The following is a 22,729-nucleotide window of genomic DNA, read 5'->3' as shown; positions in this document are numbered from 1 at the left end:
GAACTCTGGATTTGTCTTAATTATCCTTTTAGGCACTTAGCTTCTTTATTTGATTTGTCTATTAATCACTTTATGACCTGACTTTCTTTTGGGTAGGATGGGGATAATCTTACTTACCTCAGAGTGGTGACGTGAGGTCATGCTCTATACTGTAACAATGCTCCGATGTTATAGAAGCTGCCAAAAATCCATTCTGAGCAGATTAGGAAACAGAGTGACTTACCTGCTAAAGCTGCATTACCATTCTGTGCTGCTCAGGGACATTTTATAATCCTTAAGGAATTTCTTAGGTTAAAAAAAAGCAGTTATGTGGATATTTTATGCCACTGACTGGTGTAGTCTAGAAACTGGCTATCTACCTTAAGCTATGCTTTATCTGAGTCTAGCTAAGGCACCTTTTAATGCTTATGGGTTTTTACATTTATTCATTATTACAGCTGCTAAGCATCAGATGGACCTCAGCCTGCCCCTGAACTGCTACTTTAATATTTTTATATAGTCTTTCAAGTATCATTTCCATACTAGACAAAAGCCTGAGCTAGCAGTCAAGAACATGTCTATTTCAGATGACTTCAAGCTTTATTGTGAGCTATCTGCCATCCTAGTCAGAGTTTCCCATCTGCTTCTTCCCCACCACTTACTGATTTCCATTCCCAGTCCATTTCCTTGGTAGCCTTTCCCTCATTTTTCTTAATCCCATCTCATTACCCAGCCAGTCATAGTGTCACCCTCAGTCTTGATCTAGTTTCAATCATCCTATCCCCTGATTGACTTGACTTTTTTTTTCTTCTTTTTTAATTAAGCTGCTCTCAGCAATTTCTTCCACCAGGCAGATTCAGCTCTTATCCCTTCACACATCCTATTCCTTCTTATAATCATCCACACTTCTGCAGAGCCAGAAGGGAGGAATTAAGACCACAGGAGAGTTGTTTCCTCATCCATTTCCAATTTCCAACACTGCACTCTCAGCCCATATGGAGTCAATCACGCCCAGCACAAAGTGTCTTCAGAGAAACTGTCTGTAAAGCTTGGACATGTCCCTCCCAGCCACAGCTGAAGTTTGAAATTTCAATGACTTCTTCTGGGTCCAGGCCTGGGCAGATTTTTCAAATGAGGAATGATTTCCTGGCACAAAGCACTGGAGCCTTTCAAAGCAGTACAATAAGCACTTGTTTAGTCTGCCACATGCATATATTCTTCTCCAGTCATCTTACCAGAAATAGTGAAATTATTTCTTTTCTGAAAGCTTCTCCAAAATTCAGCAAGAGGCAACCTTCCAACCAAGAGAACTGTAGGCCAAGTCGTTGCAGTTGTAGTGTTCAGTGGAAGGAGGACTCCCATATTTTCTACTGCAGTGGAAGGAAAAAAAAGTGGCACAAGATGGGAAATAGCCATGGGTTGCTGCAGGCACACATTTAAATGTCCAAGATATGCAATGCCCAGGAACACCAGTCTTGCTGAAATTAAGTCCTAAGCCAGTGGAACTCTATGGTAGTAGACCCATGTTGGGTGGAAAAGACCTTTAAAATCCTCAAGTCCAATTGGCAACACAACACCACCATGCCCACTGAACTATGCCCTGAAGAGTCAGATCTACACATTTTTTGAATGCCTCCATGGATGGTGATTCCACCACTTCTTTGGGCAACCTGTTCCAGTGCTTGACCACTCTTTCAGTAAAGGATTTTTCCCCTAATATCCAATATGTCTAATGAAACAATGTTTCCCCTCTGTGAGTCTCCTGAAGAAAACATCTCCAGTATCACTTTGAAAAGGCACATAAAAGCCAGCTACACTAAAAACACATGAGAATTTGATTATACAGGAGAAAAGACTTTTTCATACAGGAAAAACCAATTCAATTATGCCATAAAAGAGAAAAGACAACCTGTTATAAGCTGACATTTGGATAGCTCCAGCTCCTCCTTATTTTAGAACATACTGAAAAATATGACAGCCAAGCCAGTCCAGGGAGTTTAATAACTGTGCTATAAAGGGCAAGCTGAACCATGCAGAAATAGCTCTGATTTTCATTTAATGACAGGCTGTTGACACTGGGATTTGCTGGTGCACAGTGCCCTGAAAATCCAGATACAGTGAGGGAGAGCCTTTTTTATTCTAAATCAGCCAAATACCCTCACGCTGGCCCCACAGAAATTAATGGAGAATCTCTTCAGGGATCAACTGCTCATGTGGTCAATTTAGTAGCAAAGTCATGGCTCTGAATTCATCAAGACCATCTTCTCTGTGAGTGGAGGCAAGTACTGCATGCATAGATAGAGATAGAGAGAGAGAGAGAGAGTGAGAGATGGATATATATATAAAGAGAGATAGAGGGAGAGAGATGGAGAGAGAGAGATGGAGAGAGAGAGATGGAGAGAGAGAGATGGAGAGAGAGAGATGGAGAGAGAGAGAGATGGAGAGAGAGAGATGGAGAGAGAGAGAGATGGAGAGAGAGAGAGATGGAGAGAGAGAGAGATGGGGGAGAGAGAGAGAGATGGGGGGAGAGAGAGAGAGATGGGGGAGAGAGAGAGAGAGATGGGGGAGAGAGAGAGAGAGATGGGGGGAGAGAGAGAGAGATGGGGAGAGAGAGAGAGATGGGGAGAGAGAGAGAGAGAGATGGATAGAGAGATATAGAAAGAGATGGGGAGAGAGAGATGGATAGAGAGAGAGATGGATAGAGAGAGATGGATAGAGAGAGATGGATAGAGAGAGATGGATAGAGAGATGGATATATAGAGAGAGATGGGTAGAGAGAGAGATGGATATAGAGAGAGATATAGAGAGACATGGGGAGAGAGAGAGATGGATATACAGAGAGATATAGAGAGAGATGGATAGAGAGAGAGATGGATATATAGAGAGATATAGAGAGAGATGGGGAGAGAGAGAGAGAGAAATAGAGATGGGAAGAGAGACAGATAGAGATGGATAGGGAGAGAGAGATGGAGAGAGAGTGTGCAAATGAGTTCTAGAAGTCCTCAGTAACATTCAGAACAGGAGAAAAATCGCTACACTGAAAAAGACTATAAGGAGGGAAGGAGAAGAGACAGATGAAAGACAGAGGTGGATCATGAAAGACAATTGGAAGCAGTTACATTACTGAAAGTTAATATAAATAGTTACAGGACAGACATTTATGCATTAATTTTACTACTTTTAAAAGTGGATGCACTTTTTTTAAAGTAGCAAAGCTAAAACACAGCTCACTCCTGGCTCTTATTGTAGTTTTATTGTAGCAACAACTAACAAAAATATCCCAACAAATGTTCTTTCTCATCTGGTTAATCAGTTCTGAATAACCTACTAATTCCTTCCCACCATCAGCTTAGTTTCAAAGAAGCTGTCATTTCCCCCCCTCATTCATTTTACACATCCTCTGATTAAAGTACTTAATAATATTTATAATCTGAGCCTAAATATGATCAAATTTAGCAATGTGCTGTTGAGTGGTATCATAATCTTCTTAATGGAGGCAATCAAATGTTTCAATGTATGCATAAAGACATTGCAGAATACAATAGTAGAAGTATAAATCAGGTAAGTAGAAATAGCTGTGTAGATAACATACAGAAAAAATCTGAAATGGAAAATAGAAAAAGAAAATAGAGAAAAACAGATATGTGACAAATAGCTCAAAAAATTCAGCTTAGAAAGCCACCCAGAAAGCATCTGTTGGGTAAAACATAAATGCACCACAGTCAAAGAGAGCTTTTACCTTGACTTGAAACAGGGCTAGGAATTCATCCATGGATGACCTGCTTGCCAGAAAACCAGCATTGATCAGCTCAAGATCAGGGCTGTCAAAACCTTCAAACAGACCATAGGGTCTGGAGAACAGGTCTTGTGAGGAGTGGCTGAGGGAACTGGGGTTGTTTCATCTTGAGAGAAGGAGGCTGAGGGGACACCTTCTGGCTCTCTACAACTGCCTGAAAGGAGGTTGGAGCAAGGTGGGTGTTGGTCTCTATTCCCTAGTAAGAAGTGATAGGAGGAGAGGAAATAGTTGCACCAGTGGAGCTTTAGGTTGGATATGGGAAGAAAGTTCTTCACAGGAAGGGTGTACAAACACTGGAATAGACTGCCGAGGGAGGTGCTTGAATCCCCATCTCTGGAGGTGTTTAAAAGAGACACAGATGTGGTACTGAGCGACATGGTTTAGCACCAGCCTTGATAGAGCTAGAGAATATTTGAACTTAATGGGCTTAAAGGTCATTTCCAACTAAAATGATCCCATGGTTCTATTGTAATAAATTTTCCTGGGAGTTAGGGCAAGTTCACGACAGTGGAATGCTGCAGGATATGAGCCATCTCTTCTAGAAGGGCTTCCAGAGGACCACTGATAGATGGTCGTAGCTTAGTGGGTGCTCAGAGCTGATGCTTGGCAGGTATTTTTGTCAGGCTAAGAAAGGATGTGACAAATTGGAAGATGTTTGTCACCTGGCAGGGGTCAAGGTTATTGAAGGTTTCATCCATCACTTCACACAGATCACCTCATTGCCTCTTGTCACTGCCCAGAAGAATGTCCAATTAAATGCATCCCTCAGGTTTATTTTATGGCCTGCAGTAAGCCTTAAGTCTGACCTGTAGAAATGTCTTCAGTTGGCCCGTTTCTGGTTAAAATAGGCACATTTACATCCAGATGTGCTATTTCCAGCACCATTTAGAGGTTTTGCTCAGTAACAAAACTTGCAGAGAGACCAGATTTGCTGTGCTGATGGCCAGACTGCTGTTTTATTTGCAAGGGTTCCAAGAATGAAACGATTGGTTAGGCTCCTCAAGCTACACAAAATCATCACAGTGAGGCAAAGCCCAAATTTAAAAGGCTAGTGATGATACTTCTTTTTCTTTGCTTCTATGCATCTTTTTGTTGTTGTTGGCTGTGTCTGTTCTGTATGGCTTTTTGCTTGCTTTGCAAGCCAGCTGAACTACTGGGAGAGGTTTAACCAAATCTGGAAGGGTACTTGGAAGACAGCTTTTCAGAGAAGAGGTGGGGGGGCTGGAGGAGATGGCCACATTGAACAGCTGAACAGGTTAGATGGAGGGCAGCAAATGAGTGAGTGGCTGGGGATAAAGCCAGGAGAAGAGTCCACTGAGAGTCCCACAAATCCTGAATGATAGCAGTAGTGCAGAAGTCCAGATCCTGGCATGTCTTTATGCTTAAGTACCACTTTGTCTATCCGGCTCCTGGGTGGATGATCTCACAAGCTTCCAAGCTACAGTTTATAGCCATTGTTTCTTTTTCTGTTATCTGGAAGAGTTTGAGTCTCTCATTTCACTGATCTTACATTTGAGTAGTTGTAAGGAGCTAGCATGTTGTCCCTTGGCTGCCTCTTTGCCTGACCTAACACACCTAGCCCTTTCCACCAGTCTTCACAGGCTGCATGCTTCATGCTTCATGCCCCTTACTATCTTGGTCGCACTTCATAGCCCTTCCTCCACATCCCACTTAAACTGGGGGGACACCAAAACTGAGTGCAGTGCCTTAGGTGGAGCTCCACAGCACCAAATACCTTCAGCCATCGGTGAACCCAACCTCTTTTCCTGTTGACTCACACAGACCTCTGCTTCTGACCTGCTTCCTTCCTCCATTTTCCCAATCTGCCCCCTGTGAAAGGAAGGTGGAAGAAATAGCAAAACCACCTCTTCCTTGAGAGCTTTTCAGAGCCAGCCTATAAACTTGCATTTATTTCTGTACATTTATGTTTTTAAAAGAGTCACTGCCCCAGAATCTGTCCTGTTTTCATGCTTAAACTTCATCTTTCAGCACTGATGGCGAAGAGTTTACATAGCCAAATGCTGACATATGACCTTGATGGATAATCAGAAAAGTCTTTTCATCCTTCCCACTTAAAAAAATAGAGCACAGTGACATTATAAGCAGGAGAAGTCTCTTACAGAATCTTTAACATCTATCTTTACCCACTGGCCTTGAATGTTCAGCAGAACACAAACCCTATGAGGAGAGGCTGAGGGAGCTGAGGTTGTTTAGCCTGGAGAAGAGGAGGCTCAGGGCAGACCTCATTGCTGTCTACAACTACATGAAGGGAGGCTGTAGCCAGGTGGGGGTTGGTCTCTTCTGCCAGGCAACAGAACAAGGGGACACAGTCACAAGTTGTGGCAGGGGAGGTCTAGGCTGGATGTTAGGAGGAAGTTGTTGGCAGAGAGAGTGATTGGCATTGGAATGTGCTGCCCAGGGAGGTGGTGGAGTCACTGTGCCTGGAGATGTTCAAGCAAAGGCTGGATGAGGCACTTAGTGCCATGGTCTAGTTGATTGGATAGGGCTGGGTGCTAGGTTGGACTGGGTGATCTTGGAGGTCTCTTCCAACCTGGTTGGTTCTATGATTCTATGAGCAGATAATTACTTTATGTCTTTAAATGCTGTGAAAACAGGGTTGCACCACTAGATTTTCACAATGAACATGTGGAACACTGGAATGTCTAGAATGAGTCCCAGTCTAGACCTGTCAAAAGATGCTTTTCCCAGCTATTCTACTGCCCACCAGTTAGAAGACAACAGCAAATGAAAAGATGAGTCTTACAGAATCTGCTTTGCATCAACATGGTTCATCAGGGATTCGCTCTCATTTTTCCTTACTCTATGCAATGCTTTCAAAATCCTTCAAAACTTAAAAGACATTCTTTTCAAGTCAAGAATTTCACCAAGGATAAACACTCCCTTGACAGGCTTCCTACGTAGGGAGACTTTCTTAAATTAGAAACTAAATTTCCCTAAACCCAGAAATTCAGTCTTTTGGAAGAGCTTCTAGTTAAATAAATACAGCCTCTTGCATACACCTGCAGAAATGCAATCCTGTGGAGTACCTTGTCATTAAATAAACTCCTTGCTCCAACATACACCAGGTTGAGCAGACTCTTGAAATTGTATAAAAGCATTGAACTTTCTGTCATCTTTGTTGTGATAAAAGGGAAATAAAGCACTAGAGTATAAGCCAGAGTACCAGGGATCTGCACATGATTTCCATTACCACCCCTCCTTAAGTTTCAAACAAAATCCTCCACAAATAACATTGAAAGGCAAACTCTAATCTCAGTTTTATACAGAAATTCCAGAGCTTGTTTTGCTCTGGCTGCAAGGTTTAAAGTTACTGTTGTTGATTAGCACAATTACAACATGTATGATGTTGTCTACATTATTACAAGCATAGGAACCCTTCATTTTTCAGTAATCTCCTTATAGAAATCATGTGTGATTGTGGGCAGAATGCAAACCAAAGCCTTTACTATAACTGGTGAGACAACTGATTGTTTGGTTTTGTTGGGTTTTAGTTTTTTACAGTCCCACAGAATTAAAACTCCATTCAAAAGCCAGAAGGAAAATTGGATTTTTCAGGCTGTCTCCTTGCATTGTCTTTTGCATTTTGACATTTAGTCGGTAGTCATGGCAGCCAGGAAGAGGGATTCTGTAGCATGAGGATGCAGTTGCAGATATGTGGCTTTGGGTTAAGCACATTAAATACATGCAGCTTGCTCCAAATCAACCAATAAACATGTAGGAAAAGCTTTAGCCATTTTTGTGCATACACTTATGTATAAATTAAACCATGAATGCTTCTATGTGTTTGCCCTTGAGCGAGTATAAAATAGGGTCTCTGGTCTGTATGAAATGAATGCTTTGAGGAGTACCTTCCACAGCCCCCACAGCAGCATATTGTCTCTAAAATGAATTCTCCTAGGTAATTATGGTGTGAAAATAATTGCAATAGGTTCTGCCCCCAGTGAAATGACTCAGCAAGCAAGGAATACAGGTAATTACCAGAATGTAAAGATCAAGAGACCACCCCCACTGCAAATTAGAACTGCATTTATCCCTTATGATATAAAGACAAATGTCTACTTAGCTGATTGCCCTTGTATTTTCTTTGCCCGAAGCACAGACAAAAGGCACCTTACACTTGAATCTGCTGATTGTTTTCTCAGCCTTAAGTTATGCCTAGCTAATATTCTGGCCTTCATCAGTTCAAAGCACAGGTTTTTAAGTATCAGAAGGTATCAGAGGTGTCTGCACTTTGAAATGGCACAGGGGTGTATAGCAATGCATGTTGTGGCTGCAAGCCCTGGATAAGCTATAAAAAATAGTCAGATATTAGATCTGACCTACTACTGTTCTGTTATAACCATGTTTATCTGATCCCAGGAAAATGTCAAGGACCATCCTCTCTATTCACGGAAACTGGCACTCTAGCAGTTCATCTTTGTGCCCTTGATTGAGGATGAGCCTAGACTCCCTTAAAGTCAGAGCAAGATGGATTCTCTTCCCACTCTTCCTTAACTCGCCATTCCTTCCCTCAATGCTGTTACCAGTGGCTTGCTTTCTGGACATGCTGGGAACTCTGCTACACATTTGCTCTCTTGAGAAGCTCATATGGCTCTTAAAACAATTAGACTGTATTCTCAGTCTGAAGATGGGGGGAGGGATTTCATAATACAAGTGAATCATAGAATAATTTCAGTTGGAAAAGACCTTGAAGATCATCAAGTTCAACTATTATCTAACTCTGCCAAGGCTGGTGCTAAACCATGTGCCTCAGCACCACATCTCTCTCTCTTTGAAACGCCTCCAGGGATGGGGATTCAGCCACCTCCCTGAGGAGCCTGTTCCAGCGTTTCAAAAGCCTCTCAGTGACTAATTTTCTTCTATGATCCAATCTAAACCTCTCCTGATGTTACTTGAGGCCGTTTCTTGTTGTCCTGTCACTTGTTACTAGGGAGAAGAGACTGACTCCTAACTGGCTCCAGTCTGCTTTCAGGGATTTGTAGATAGTGAGGTCTCCCCTCAGCCTCTTTTTCTCTGATCTGCTATGTCCAGATGAAAAGAAATAGTTGCAGAATTCTTATTTCAATTATGAATACTGACAATATGTCAAGGTTATGTCATTACTCTCTAGGGGTAAATAACACACAGCTACCATGGAATATAATGACATCCAGTGTCAGGGAGTGATGTGTGGCTGGGCTACACAAGACCAGAGTCTTGCCTACAGAAGGGGGTCAGGGTTTTGCAAAATGAGGTCAGTGGAAGCATCTGAAGAGATCAATAGGAAAATCTGAATAAATGCCACCAATGCAAACACTGCAGCTGAGGGAGAGGTTCACATAAATAAAAGCAGTGCTGGCAGCCAGCTCTGTCACACCTTGCTCTACTAACCCAGTCCTGCTGTGCTAAAACAAAACTCACAGCACAATTCCTACCTTGAGAAGATGCTGTTTGATCACAGTAGAGTGCATAAGTAAGCTGTGGCCATTCTATTTCATCGTAATTGATTTGTATCCTCACTCTAGGGGCTGTTCCACCAGCCCAGTACCAGTGTTGCTTGCAGCACTGTCTGTGAGACAGCCTGTGTCAGTGGAGGTGTCACTCACAAAGAAATCACGGAATCATTTAGGCTGGTGGAAAAGACCTTTAAGATCTTTGAGCCCAACCATTAAACCAGTGCTATCCAGTCTGCTTGGTCCCTCAGCACCACACCTTTTAAATACCTCCAGGGGCAGTGATAAAACCACTTCTCTGGGGAGCTTGTTCCAGTTATTGACAACCTTTTCAGTGAGAAAATGTTCCTTAATATCCAATCTAAACCTCCTCTGATACAACTTGAGGCCATTTCTTCTCATCCTATCACTTGTTACTAGGGAGAAGAGACCAACACCCACCTGACTCCAACCAAAAAGCAAGAAGGCCTTCCCTGAGCCTCCTTTTCTCCAGACTAAACAACCCCAGTTCCCTCAGCCACTCCTGTTCTCTATGAAGCTTTCCTGCAGAGTGGGTCCATGACCTGAGGCATCTTTTTTCATTCTCTGTCTTTGCTCCCCCAGCATCTCTTGCCTGTCTTTCTCACTCACTACATAAGCTCTTTGCCATTAGGTGCTCACGTCTGTACAAAAGTAGCACAGATCTCAGCTGGGCCTTTGCATGCTCCATCAATACCATAATGAGATGACCTTAAGAGTGTACTGGGAGACAGCAGCCATCTCTAATAGCCTGGTCCCTGACTGCTAGGTGCTCCAGATCTGCTTAACACGAAGACTCAGAGTTGCACTTTCCACCTGCCTGAATCAGCAGCAAGCCACAGCCATGTCGATGTTCCAGTGACTGATATCTGCATGCCAGGGCTGCTGGGGGCAGGCAGGCTGACTGCAGGCTATGAAGTTTCCAAGTTGTAACTCAGTCCACCCCGCACTTAAGATGACACTGGAGAAGTGCCACCTCATTTGCAAATCTTTCCTTGGTGCTTCAGCCACTAATGTGGACCCAGGACTCAGCCAAACACTATAGCTTTGAACCCAGGGAACAGCCTGGCTCAGGGGTTCTCCTAAGCACTACTCTGCCACTTCTGAGGGAAGGATCAGACATGTGGGGGTTGTACTGCTGCAGAGAAGTCCTAAAGCAAACTCTACGAGGCTGCTGTTATGGCATACCATTAGAGCTGGTAGCCCCAGCCTCAGAAATGCTGAGGTAAGACAATCTGTATACAGTAGGGCTGGGGTGGCTGAGTTGAGGAAAGTCTGCAAGAAGCCTGCTTCTCTGGCCACATGTGAACATCAGCATTCCTGAAAACACTGTTTTTAGCCTGTATGGAGACTGAGATTCTAGATCAAGCATGGCTTACCAAAGGCATGTCCAGAGCCATATTCCTGGGTATTTTGGAGTGATATATATGGCTTTTAAAGCCTCAGAAGTAAAAAAGAGTTTAATGATTGTGGGCTGTGGAAAAGTCTCTCACCACCTTTCAGGCACACAATGTGAAGGAAATACATTAGACAGAGTGACCATTAAATCATGGAAAGCAAATCCATCCATTCAAAAATTCCAGAGCTTAAGGTTTGGATTCTCAAATCATTCATACAAGACTGAGTGATAGCTCAGGGAATAAGGATTTTCCTTGAGTACAGGAAAAACAATAACAGGATCAGACCCAGAATCACTGCTGTTAACACTGTCAGTAGTCCTGAATGGAAAGAAAACTGAGGATTTTTCTGTAAGCCACAACAGAGCCAAGCTTGCCACAAAAGCAGGCAAAAGAGACTCTTTGCATTGTGCAGGTATGCAGCAAAACCAGCAACTATTCTGAAGCAGGTAAGGTCAGCCCCAGTCAGGAGGGTTATTTTCCTCCTGGTGCAGCTGGTACAGCCTATTCCTTTTGGTCACATCATCCCAAAGCTAATTTCTGCAGTCTTTTTTGTTTCACAGAATACAGCAGAATGATTACTGGATAGGGCTGCCTTAAGGAGTTGCAAACTATTGGTGCTTACCTGACTTTCACACTTGAGTGACAGTGAGTGTGGCTGTGGTGGCCTCTTGTGAAGGTAGGCTTAAGTTCAGCATCTTAAACATCAGCATCCTACCAGAGCTTCTGAAGAACAGGGGTTGAGCTTCTCACTGCAAGACACGAAACAATTGTTTTCAGTTAACTAGAAGGAAATAAAGCTGTCTTAGAGGTACTGTAGCTTTTGAATTCATTTCTCACTCCTGTTCACCCTTTCCATTTTCTTCAAGCTTTGCTTTAGTAGCTCACATCCTTTCCTGTGAAGGGAAAATTGGGGGAAAGGAGATAGGGCATGGAGATAGAGAGGAAGATGTAGTGGGGATGCCTTGAAATAATTGCAAAGGCAAAGGAGACCTTTAAGAAGGAGGTTTTCTCCCTTTGGGGAAAAAAAAACCTCTGGACTTTTTGTTTTCTCCCTGGCTGAAGTTCTCTAAAGTTCAAACTAATTTCAGGAGGGACACAGACCTCTGTATCAGCACTGGGGGTGGGTCATAGAGTCGTAGAATCAACCAGGTTGGAAGAGACCTCCAGGATCATCCAGTCTAACCTAGCACCCAGCCCTATCCAGTCAACCAGACCATGGCACTAAGTGCCTCAGCCAGGCTTTTTGATAGGTTGGACTGGGTGATCTTGGAGGTCTCTTCCAATCTGGTTTACTCTATAACTGGGATCCATTTCCTTCCCCTCAGCCTTGGAGGACTGTTGAAACTGAGCTGCCAAGAACTTCCTCGTGCCAATGTGATGCACTGGCTCTCCAGAAGGGTGTACCAGCAGAGAAAGTGCAGTGTCTGGCTCTGCAGACCAGCTTCTGTAGAGCTGGCGGAGGAGCTTGCCCATAGCTTTCTTGTCTGTTCTTCGCATGTTTCCACCAGCATGCAGTATGATGAGGCTATCAGGGCTCTGCACAGGCTGTCTTCCTTCTGCACTGGAAGCAAATGTGTGTTGTCATTTCTGTAAATGGAAAGTACAGTCAAGCCCAAGGCTCTCTAATAGTCACTATGGCAAAACGCCCACATCGCTGTTTGCTTCCAGTGACCGTGGCAAGATGTTCTGGTTTTCCCCAAATCAAGAACCTCCTTCCACTGATAGCTCACTTTGACAAAGGGGTTGCAGTAGCCCAACAGAACAGTCATATTAACTTGTGTCATAGATGCCTGTGATAGTCAGGGTTTCCTTGTTGTTTCAGTGGTGAAAATGGCATAAACTGAAATACTACAGACCAGTCATTTGGGCCCCTCAATTCAAGAGAGATGTTGAGATGCTGGAACATCTGGTGAAAGGTCTGGAACACAAACCCTATGAGGAGAGGCTGAGGGAGCTGGGGTTGTTTAGCCTAGAGAAGAGGAGGCTCAGGGGGGACCTCATTGCTGTCTACAACTACCTGAAGGGAGGTTGTGGCCAGGTGGGGGTTGGCCTCTTCTCCCAGGCAACCAGCAATAGAACAAGGGGACACAGTCTCAAGTTGTGCTGAGGAAAGTATAGGCTGGATGTTAGGAGGAAGTTCTTCACAGAGAGTGTGATTGGCATTGGAATGGGCTGCCCAGGGAGGTGGTGGAGGCACTGTCCCTGGAGGTGTTCAAGAAAAGACTGGCTGAGGCACTTAGTGCCATGGTCTGGTTGACTGGCTAGGGCTGGGTGCTAGGTTGGACTGGCTGATCTTGGAGGTCTCTTCCAACCTGGTTGATTCTATGATTCCTTTTACATTTTAGATCGTAACATTAACATTCTGACATCTAAAAGTAAAAACAGTCATTTTAAACCATAACATTAACCTTCTGACATCTAAAAGTAAAGTGAACAAAGACATTAGAATCCAGTCAGACACTTGGTGCCATGGTCTAGCCTTGAGCTCTGTGGTAAAGGGTTGGACTTGATGATCTGTGAGGTCTCTTCCAACCCTGATGATACTATGATACTCGCAGACACAGCGCTAGCACTGGGTGTAGTCCACTGTAGTCCAAGAATCCATAGTCGTATCAGTGACTAAGCTGCAAAATTTGGGAGCAGTTTTCAGTTAGATTTGTTGCCATCCTCTGGTCTGCGTGCTTGCATCTACACACCATCAATGCAAGAAAGTCATTACTGGGCAGCCTTTGCATGATCAAACACCTGCTTACGTACTCCTTGGGATGGGTTTCCTAGCCAGATCCTGTGCTGTCACCTGAACTATGCGACAGAAGTGGCATGCAAGGTCTTGCACTCAAGAACAGGGTTCATTGTGTCAATTTGATACAGCTGCTTGGATCTTCTTTTGTGTTTCAGAGATCTGTTGCTGCAGCACTCCCTGATTTCCCTGCCACCCTGTGCTTTTGTGAATGCCACTAGTGCTTGATTCCATCCCATCTCATGCGTTAAAAATAGTATTGCTTATGAGTAACCGTCTCTTGCTGTGACGCAGCAATCTGTCCTTGCTGTGCTTTGCCAAGGAACAGAATGTGACCCAAATTGTCCATGGCCCAATAATCAGGCCAGATTTCTATTTTACAGTCCAAACTGTAAAAAAACAAAAATCCTGGTAGCTATTGGGTAACAGAAGAGAACAGACAGGGTGGTTTTACCAGTCTTTCTCCTAATCTTCCTGTTTCTCCCAGCGACAAGGCAATGGTTGATGACATAGCACTCTTCCCTATTAGCTTCACTCAACAGGAAAGAGAGAGGCACAACTGGCAGGGGACTGATTTTCTGTCCTTAGTGGCAGAATGTAGGATGAATCTGAATAAGCATGTTTCTGAGATCAGGAGAGCACCTTCAGAGAGAGAGACATACTTTGGTTCATACTACAGATCAATCTCAGTGTGAACAAACTGATTTGCTTGGTAGTTAATGAACTGGAAGATGTGCATTAGCAGTATATCTACTACACTCCAGGCATGAATGGTTGTTCAAACCATGGCAGTCACCTGGTCTAAATTAATGACACCCAAAACATACAGCATGAGCACTTAGTCGTTAGAATTCTTCCCCTTCAGAGATCCAGCCCTATTCTCCTTTCCTGCTTGCTCATGCAGACAGAGCTCTGGCACAGTTTGGGAGATCATTGGGAGATCTTGCCTGGACCAGCCAGCAAAGAGCACACAGATCTCTGAACTATGAAGGTGCTGGAATAGATTGCCAAGGGTGGTGGTGGAGGCTCCATTCCTGGAGACAATCAAGGTCAGACTTCATGAGGCTCTGAGCAGCCTAATCTAGTTGGGAATGTCCTTGCTTACCATAGAGGTGGTTGACTAGATGACCTTTGAGGATATCTTCCAAACCAGTGCATTCTATGAGTCTGTAAAGGGGCATGGAAATGGTCACTCAACTTTCTAAACACAATGCCTGAAGTTCCAGAAAATGGTGAGATTGGCTTAAAACAATACTATTAACTGACTCAGAAGAAAATCATGCATTCTTGAATTCCAAAGCTACCTGAGTTTCCTCTTTGAAGCTGTCACAGTTTTTAAAGGTGTTGGATCATATTTCCAAAGCTTTCTCTGCAACTCTGAATGTGAGAAGTTTATTTAAAATAAGAGGTTCTGAAATAATGACATAGCCTCAGATTTTAAGAAGATCTGTAACTACTGGGATGTTCACAGTAAACTGCAAGAACTGCTAATATTGAAATTACAGAATGCATTGGGTTGGAAGAGACCCTTGAAGGTCATCTTGCCCAGTCTCCTTGCAGTGAGCATCTCCAGCTGGATCAGGTTACTCAGGGCCCTGTCAGGTTTGACCTTCAGTGTCTCCAGGGATGGGGACTCAAGCACATCCCTGGGCGATCTGTTCCAGTATTTCAGCACTCTTGTTGTAAAACTTCCTCCTCATGCCCAGCCTAAATCTATCCTGTTCCAGTTTCAAACCATTACACAGTCTCAAGTTGTGCCAGGGGAGGTATGGGCTGGATATTAGGAAGAAGTTCTTCACAGAGAGAGTGATTTGCCATTGGAGTGGGCTGCCCAGGGAGGTGGTGGAGTCACTGTCCCTGGAGATGTTAAAAAAAAAAGATTGGATGGGGCATTTAGTGCCATGATCTAGTTGATTGGATAGGCCTGGGTGATAGGTTGGACTGGCTGATCTTGGAGGTATCTTCCAACCTGGTTGATTTTATGATTCATTGCCCCTTATCCTGCCTTTACAGCCCCTTCTAAACAGTCCTTCCACAACTTTCCTCAAGGTCCCCTTCAGATATTAAAACGCTGCTATTAGGTCTTCCTCTCAAAACTGAGCAACCCCAACTCTCTGTCTTAGCAGTGGTGCTCCAGCCCTCTGATCATCTTTATGGCCTCTTCTGGACCTGCTCAGCACGTCCCTTCTGGTTTTAGTGAAAACCAGTGTCCTGCTCTTGCCCGACTTTGAATCTTTCAATGTATACAAACACTTAAATCTTGCTGTGTTGAACTAAGAAGATTCTATTGCCATCTTTTGTCTTTTGTTCTTTCTTAGCAATTTCCCTCTCAGAGAGCTTTTAGAATATCCTGATTGCCATCATTTCCTTCCCCTCATTTAACCTGCACGTTTAATGGGATGATATGTACCCTACATGGCTGCACAAGGAGCTGTATAATTAGCAAGGCAGTTGAAACACATTTGGAAAACCAACTCTGTTGCAGCCACTGCTTGTCTTCAGGGGTTTTAAAAGCCCCACTGTAAGACACATAATTACATGCCTATTTCAGTCAACACAAGAGGTCCTGTGCAGATTGAATCAATACCTTCTGGCCTGAGTGCTGCCTTTTTAATTGAAGCACTAATTTGTTTGAAACAAAAGGTTTCCATGGCTAATCCCAAATCCAATGGAGATTTGGGAAAGCACAGCTGTCTCTTTGTTCAACCTGTGTGACATGGGACAGCCACTCTTACTGGACCACTAACTGGGCTAATGTTACTGCTTATTTTCTTGATGTATGGCAGTTTAAGGAAAGGACAGCTGAGCAAAGCCTGCTTTGCTACCCAGTGCTGCCAAATAAGCTGTTCTTTGCCTGGTCAAGGGGACCAGGTGATCATAACCCTGATGTGGGATGCCTGAGGAGGTGTGCAAATCTTCAGTCCCCTTGAGACCTTCATCACAGGACCACAGGATGTTAGGGGTTGGAAGGGACTCAAGGAGATCATTGAGTCCAACCCCCTTTCCAGAGCAGGACAATACTATCTAACACAGATCACAGAGGAACACATCCAGACAGGTCCTCAAAGTCTCCAGAGAAGGAGACCCCACAACTTCTCTGGGGAGCCTGTGCCAGTGCTCTGGGACCCTTACAGTAAAGAAGTTCCCCCTTGTATTGAGGCAGAACCTCTTTTGCTGCAACTTACACCCATTGCTCTTTGTCCTATCCCAGGGAGCAAGTGAGCAGAGCCTCTCCCCCTGCTCCTGGCAGCCTTCAAATACTTATAAACATTTATCAAATCCCCTCTAAGTCTTCTCTTTTCCAAACTAAAAAGCCCCAGGTCTCTCAGCCTCTCCTCATCAGCCATGCCCTCCAGTCCCCTAATCATCCTTATAGCCCTCCACTTGACTCTCTCCAGCAGACCCCTGTCCCTCTTAAACTGGGGAGCCCAAAACTGAACACTGTATTCAAGATGAGGTCTCACCAGGGCAGAGTAGAGGGGGAGGAGAACCTCCCTCGATCTGCTGGACAGACTCTTCTTAATACACCCCAGGCTCCCAGTGGCCCTCTTGGCCAATTCTTTTAGCATTTCCATCAGGAGAAACAGTATTTGTCATCATGGCAGGTTGGTTGGTTGGTTCCCAGGGTTGCAGCAGTCTCTTGAACACTCTGTGAGCAAGTTGAGCTCCTCATACAGTTGAAGGACTTTCTAGGACAAATGGAAACTAAATTAGTACTGTGAAAAAATGAAATGTAATGGATGTAAAGCAGGGAAAAGCACCCTAATTCTGTCAGTGTCTAGGATGGAACAGGACAGTCATTTCACCAGTGTGCTTTCAGTGCAGCTGTTGTACTGAAAGGTAAGAGAGATGAGCATGTCCTTATCTTTCTCCAGTCACATTTTGCAGGCAATCTAGAAGAAGAAACACTTTGCTTCTGACTACCCTAAGTGCTGTTAGAAAACAAGACCTGTTCAATGTCAAGCAAAGATACAAAATAATAACAACCCCCCAACAGGCAGTGTTCCCAGGAAGCTACTTGGCACACCTCTTCTTCCAAAAATGTTTCCAGGTAGACAATGGAGCAGAGCTTGTACAAGAACCTTTAACTTTCAGCTCATGTCATCAGTGTCCATGTCTTTACTGTGCAACCTGGTGTCCATTTTCTGTATGTTCAGCAGACCCCCAGGCAGGATGCAGAGTCTCTTGTTGGAAAGGATATGATTTTGGTGTGTGTGGGGGGAAAGCTCTCCTCAGAGGACAGTCTGGACAAACACATCTGCGTGCTTAGAATTAGGCATGCAGTTAAAAGCTTTGTTGGATGAAGGCTTAAATGGACATATCATTATGTTTGACTTCAGCAGACATCATGGTTTGTGTTTTCAGAGCATTTCTGAGTTATTCCTTGCAAGTTGGCACTTAAGTTTCAAACAAAAAAAATTGTCAAGTCCAAGCTTCCTTGGCAGCTTCTGTTCCCAGAAACCATAATCTTCAGTACAGTCTTGACCCAAGATGCTGGCTTTCATCAATGGTTTCTGCAAAGCTCTATATCCTTTAGGTAGGTTATTTAGTGCCCATGATTAGAAGCCCTCGTACAAAGCTTTAGATTAATTAATCATCCACTGGCAGCTAGAAACTAATTCCTGAGCTGATGAATCATCCTAATACTACCATAGTGAGCAGTACCCAAGGCTCTCAAGCCCTCCTAAACCTTGGGGACCTTTCTGAGTAGGGAAAATGAATTCAGGAAACACAAGAGCATCCATGAGAAAGGCTGAATGACAGTCTCATGTGTATGCACAATTAGAAGATCAAAGGGATACCTTATTTTCCTTTAGTAACATCAAGAATTAACTTGGTTTGCTCTGTTAGTAACAATACTTCAGTGGCAGTTATATTTTAAGCCATGTTTTCACATGCTGGCAGCAAATGAGATCTGATTTTGGTAGAGAGAAGGAATTTGTGTGTGCCAAAATGTATTTTGAAGCAAACCCCCATCAACAAATACACTTTTTGTAGTGTGGGCAGTGGCTGTGGTACTGTCCCAAGACCCAGGAGGCTACCTGTGGTCCAAGCTCTGTCACTGACTTGCCAAGTGACCAGATGCAAGACCATTGTCCTATTTACATGCTGGGATGATGGCAATTAACAAGTGTCAGTGCAGAACATTGTATAGTGCTTAGGTGCTGGTATTGACACTTCTAAACCAACTCCTCCTCAGACTATGTCTGGGACCTATAGTCATGGCAAAGTCAATAAAGCAGACACTGTAGAGGTCAATTACAAGGGCATCAGCTATTGTGTAGTGTATCATATACACTAGACCCGAATATGGAAGCAACACATTTTGGCCAGTAGGTGAGGAAGGAAATGCTTTGTTTCAAGTGGTTATGCATATTAAGGACACCATGCAAGGGATTTGATAAACATATCCTGATTTCTGCTTTTATTTTTAATTATCTGGATGACATTTTCATTTGCAACAGATAATGTCTTTAGCATCTGCCTATGGCAACACATGGGCAGCGTTTCTGAGATGTTCTCAATTGCATTTGGATACATCAGAGAATTTGTAAGAGCTTCATGTCTCTCCACCTGCCAGGAGAGTGGTGTCTTGGCACTCTTCCAATGCTAAATACATTTCCTGGTAGCCAGCTTCACTTTCTGTAAACCAGAGAGGACTGCCTGCTCTACACTCAAGGCTGAGGTCATGCAGGAGATCAGAAGCAGTCTCTGCACCACTGAGCATCTCATGTGTGATTTGATAAAAGCTTAATCAATGTTCACAAGAGACATTCTAGAGGATTCTGCCAGCTGGGCGATAGAGCAGATTTGCTGGTCGCCAGCCAGGCACCTCACCTAGAGCAGCCAAGGAGGAGCTGGGGAAGTGAAGCCTGCTAACAAGAGCTCTCGTTTCAGCTTACAAGGAAAAGATGAAGGAGCTGTCCATGCTCTCCCTGATCTGCTCCTGTTTTTACCCGGAACCTCGCAACATGAACATCTATAAATATGATGGTGAGTGACTTCCACTGGAAATTATCCTGCAGGTCAGCCAGTGGAGCTACTGCTGGGAAGTGACTCAGTTCACCACCCCAGGCCATAGTGTTAGTCAGTAGATGTTTTGCTCGTTTAACTGTTTGTTTGCTGCTTTTGTCTATTACTTTCTACTGTTTGTGCATTACTTATGGTACTGGGTATTATTCCTACTAGCAACTCAACTCTCCATGCTGTCCCTCTCCTACTGAGCTGTACTTTTCCTACTCCCCATCTGAGAATTGCAGCTCCTCACAGCTGACATAATTCCCAAGGAGAGCAAGAAAAGATGAAAGCACGCTTAAAAAATTAATCAGCTTGGGCACTGCTCGCAGGGGGTGTGAAATGGCACAAAACCCCAATAAGCTTCCAAAACTGCTGTAAATTTTTATCTTTATGAGATTAAGATATAATTAAGCTATTACAGATAAAATGGAATTTACTTCTCCTGAGAACAGTTTTCAGCCCATAATCTGCCATTGCATTTTAAATGCCCAAGGCAAAGATGCTAAATCTTTCGCTTGTACTTCTGATCCTACACTAAGGTCTGTGCTGCTGCTCCCCTCAACGCTGCTGAAGTATTATTGAAGGGCTTACCTTTTCTCACTTTATCCTGCAGACATGGAAGTGAAACAGATCAACAAACGTGCCTCAGGCCAGGCCTTTGAGCTGATCTTAAAGCCGCCATCTCCGGTCTCAGAAGCACCACGAACTTTAGCTTCTCCAAAGAAGAAAGAACTCTCTCTTGAGGAGATCCAGAAGAAGCTGGAGGCTGCAGAGGAGAGGAGAAAGGTATCATTCCTTCAAAGAGCACTACTGATTTGACCTAACTCAGCATACATTTCCAGTCCATTTCTCTGTTTTCCATTGCCATTGCTGACACACAGTGGCCCCCATAGACAAAAATTATTAACATGTTTAAGTTAATTTTCATCCAGCAGCTTGCAAACAAACCTCACTGGTTTTGATGCTTGGGAAGCATGCAGCACAGAATACAGATAGCTTCAAGCAGGAGGTTCAAATATAGATGCTTACTGTGTAAGTTGTTCATTCAGAGCCTCTGAAAAACAGTGCAAGTCTTCTGGTGCCTAAAAGATGGATGTGAAGTTCAAACAGTCTGGGCTACCAGATCTGGAATGCTGGTAGTACCCATGAAAATTGCTCACAAGGCATGCCTGATGCCTAAAATGTCTTATTCATGCAGTATGCAGGCACATCAGCCCTGAATGAAGAGCCTTCTGGACTATTCACCTCACACTTGACTGAAGATGCTAGCATAGTGCAGCTACTAGGAGAAGCATTTCTAGCAGACAGTCTCAACAGCACTGAAGGCTGGCCTCATGGAGTGATCTACAGGCTAAATCCTCTCTTCTTTATGACCTTACCCATAACGGCAAACCCCTGTTTCATAACCAGTGTTTGTCACATAGGGTTTGGAAGGGTTGCTACACCTTCTTCACAAGGTGAATGCAGCAGGAAGTTCACATTAACTGTTTGTTTGGGTTTTGTGGTGACTGCTGTGTTGAAGAGGTCTTTCTTTGCTCTGATGGTGGGCTTGGTTTGCTGGGTGTTTGTCTGGTTGGTTGGTTTTTTTTTTTTCAGTAGACAAAGGGACAAATTCTGGATCAGATGACTTGTAGGATGGCAGGCAAAGCCAGTGAGACCCTGCCATAGCCAGCCTGAATTGCCAACCTGAAAATGAGCCCTGTATGGGCCCAGTGTTTATGCTGTGCTGCAGCACTTCAGGAAAGTCGTGGCTGGCTGCAGTGGCCATGGGAAAGTCAAAGTATGGCAATGTATTGTCCTAGTTAGTCCATGTTTCCTTTTGCTGTGGCCCAAAAGGAGAGCTGCAGAAGTCAGAGGCGCTTCAGTAGCCAAAGAAGGAATTTCTGTGTCTTCAGCCAGGTGATTAATGCTCTTTTGTGGCAAATCTGCTTGCACCAGTTAAAATGGAATTAAAAGACGCTTCCACCTGTTCATGGAATCGCTGGCAGAGGGTATCTGAAAATTAAACAAGTTTAGCTGTCACTAAGCCTTTCATTTCTCTTTTAAACAATGTGGTTTGTTACTAAAACTGACATTTGCAGAATCTTTGTAAGAAATGGACAGCAATGTCTAGAGAAGTGCAGGGAGAGCAGGTACACCGCAGGCAGCACATGGAGCGGCTCCAACAAAAGGAGTTCCATTCTCCTTTCACTCCTGGCAGGGTCACCTCCAAAAATCCCAGTGGAAACTGATGCATGGTAAGATATAAGTCCATTGAAGTCAGTAGAGCTGGATTACTGACAAGTGCTCCAAACCCGGCCCTTAGTTTTGCTTTGCAGTGAGGCCTGACTATGCTGCACTTGGCTAATGTGAACAATTCTCTGAGACAAACACAGAAGCATTGCTACATTTGCCGCTTCTGCTGCCTTGCTATCACAAGAGTGTGCTCCCAATATCAGCACTATTGCTTCTTTCAAAGCAATCCTTCTCCTTGAGCATTCATTTCTGCAAAAGTTCATGACTGCAGACCAAAAGAATACACACTTGCACAAGCACCTGCCCAGAAGGATGAGCTTTCAAACAGCCAAATGATGAAACGCCCCAAAGACTCAATCTGTGAAGTGCCTCTGCGGCGCGTGCAAATACTTGTGCAAAGATACAGACCCAGAATGAAATGGCAGCAATTAAGAACCTTGATATTATGCACATTCTTAGTGGGAAATAGAAACTGAATGTCCCAGAGATTTCATTTCATTGATTTCATTACTGTTCATTTCTTCTTAAAGAAAAACTCATTATGCCATAAACTGGTAATCAGGGACAGCAGTACAGACACCTGCCATTTCTTCACCTCAATACTATATTCATTTTGAATGAACATATAATTGAGTTATTTTAATTGACAAGAACCTCCACATTAGCACTGCAGGAGAAATTGCTGAGAAAGGAACAAAGAGCAGAAGGAAAACCTTTTTAACATCTCTGTTAAAATCCCTGGTGGTTTCACATCTCAACTGGTGCCTTCATTTTTTGGCCCGTAAAAAAAGAGTAGAGTGCTAAGAAGGATAAAAAAGCAATCAGAGGAATAGCAAATCTTACATAGGAAGATAAATTAAATAGTCTACTTTTCAGCTTAGAAAGAGACAACAGATAAAAGATAAGATAGAAGCCTGAAAAAGTCATGAATAGTAATGAGAAGATTAATAGGAACAATTATATTCTCTTTCACACAATCCAAAGGGGAAAAAAATGCTCAATGAAATTATCAGTCAGCAATTTCAAAACAGAGAGAGGGGAATCACCTTTTCATGTTTGTTTAATCAAGCTATATTTGTTGTCACAGACT

At 43.6% G+C, this 22,729-nt stretch overlaps 1 protein-coding gene across 1 annotated transcript in view; it reads left to right on the top strand.

Annotated features, from left to right (window-relative positions):
• STMN2 (stathmin 2) overlaps positions 1 to 22,729 on the top strand; it is a 41,022-nt gene that overhangs the window by 8,444 nt on the left and 9,849 nt on the right. Inside the window, exons 2-3 of the mRNA XM_064154623.1 lie at positions 19,285 to 19,380; positions 20,018 to 20,190. Coding sequence (XP_064010693.1) covers positions 19,285 to 19,380; positions 20,018 to 20,190 — 269 coding nt within the window. The remainder of the gene's footprint in view (positions 1 to 19,284; positions 19,381 to 20,017; positions 20,191 to 22,729) is intronic.

The sequence above is a fragment of the Pogoniulus pusillus genome, chromosome 14 (genome assembly GCF_015220805.1).
Source record: "Pogoniulus pusillus isolate bPogPus1 chromosome 14, bPogPus1.pri, whole genome shotgun sequence".
Taxonomy (NCBI): domain Eukaryota; kingdom Metazoa; phylum Chordata; class Aves; order Piciformes; family Lybiidae; genus Pogoniulus; species Pogoniulus pusillus.
This window is presented reverse-complemented; position numbering and strand designations above follow the sequence as displayed.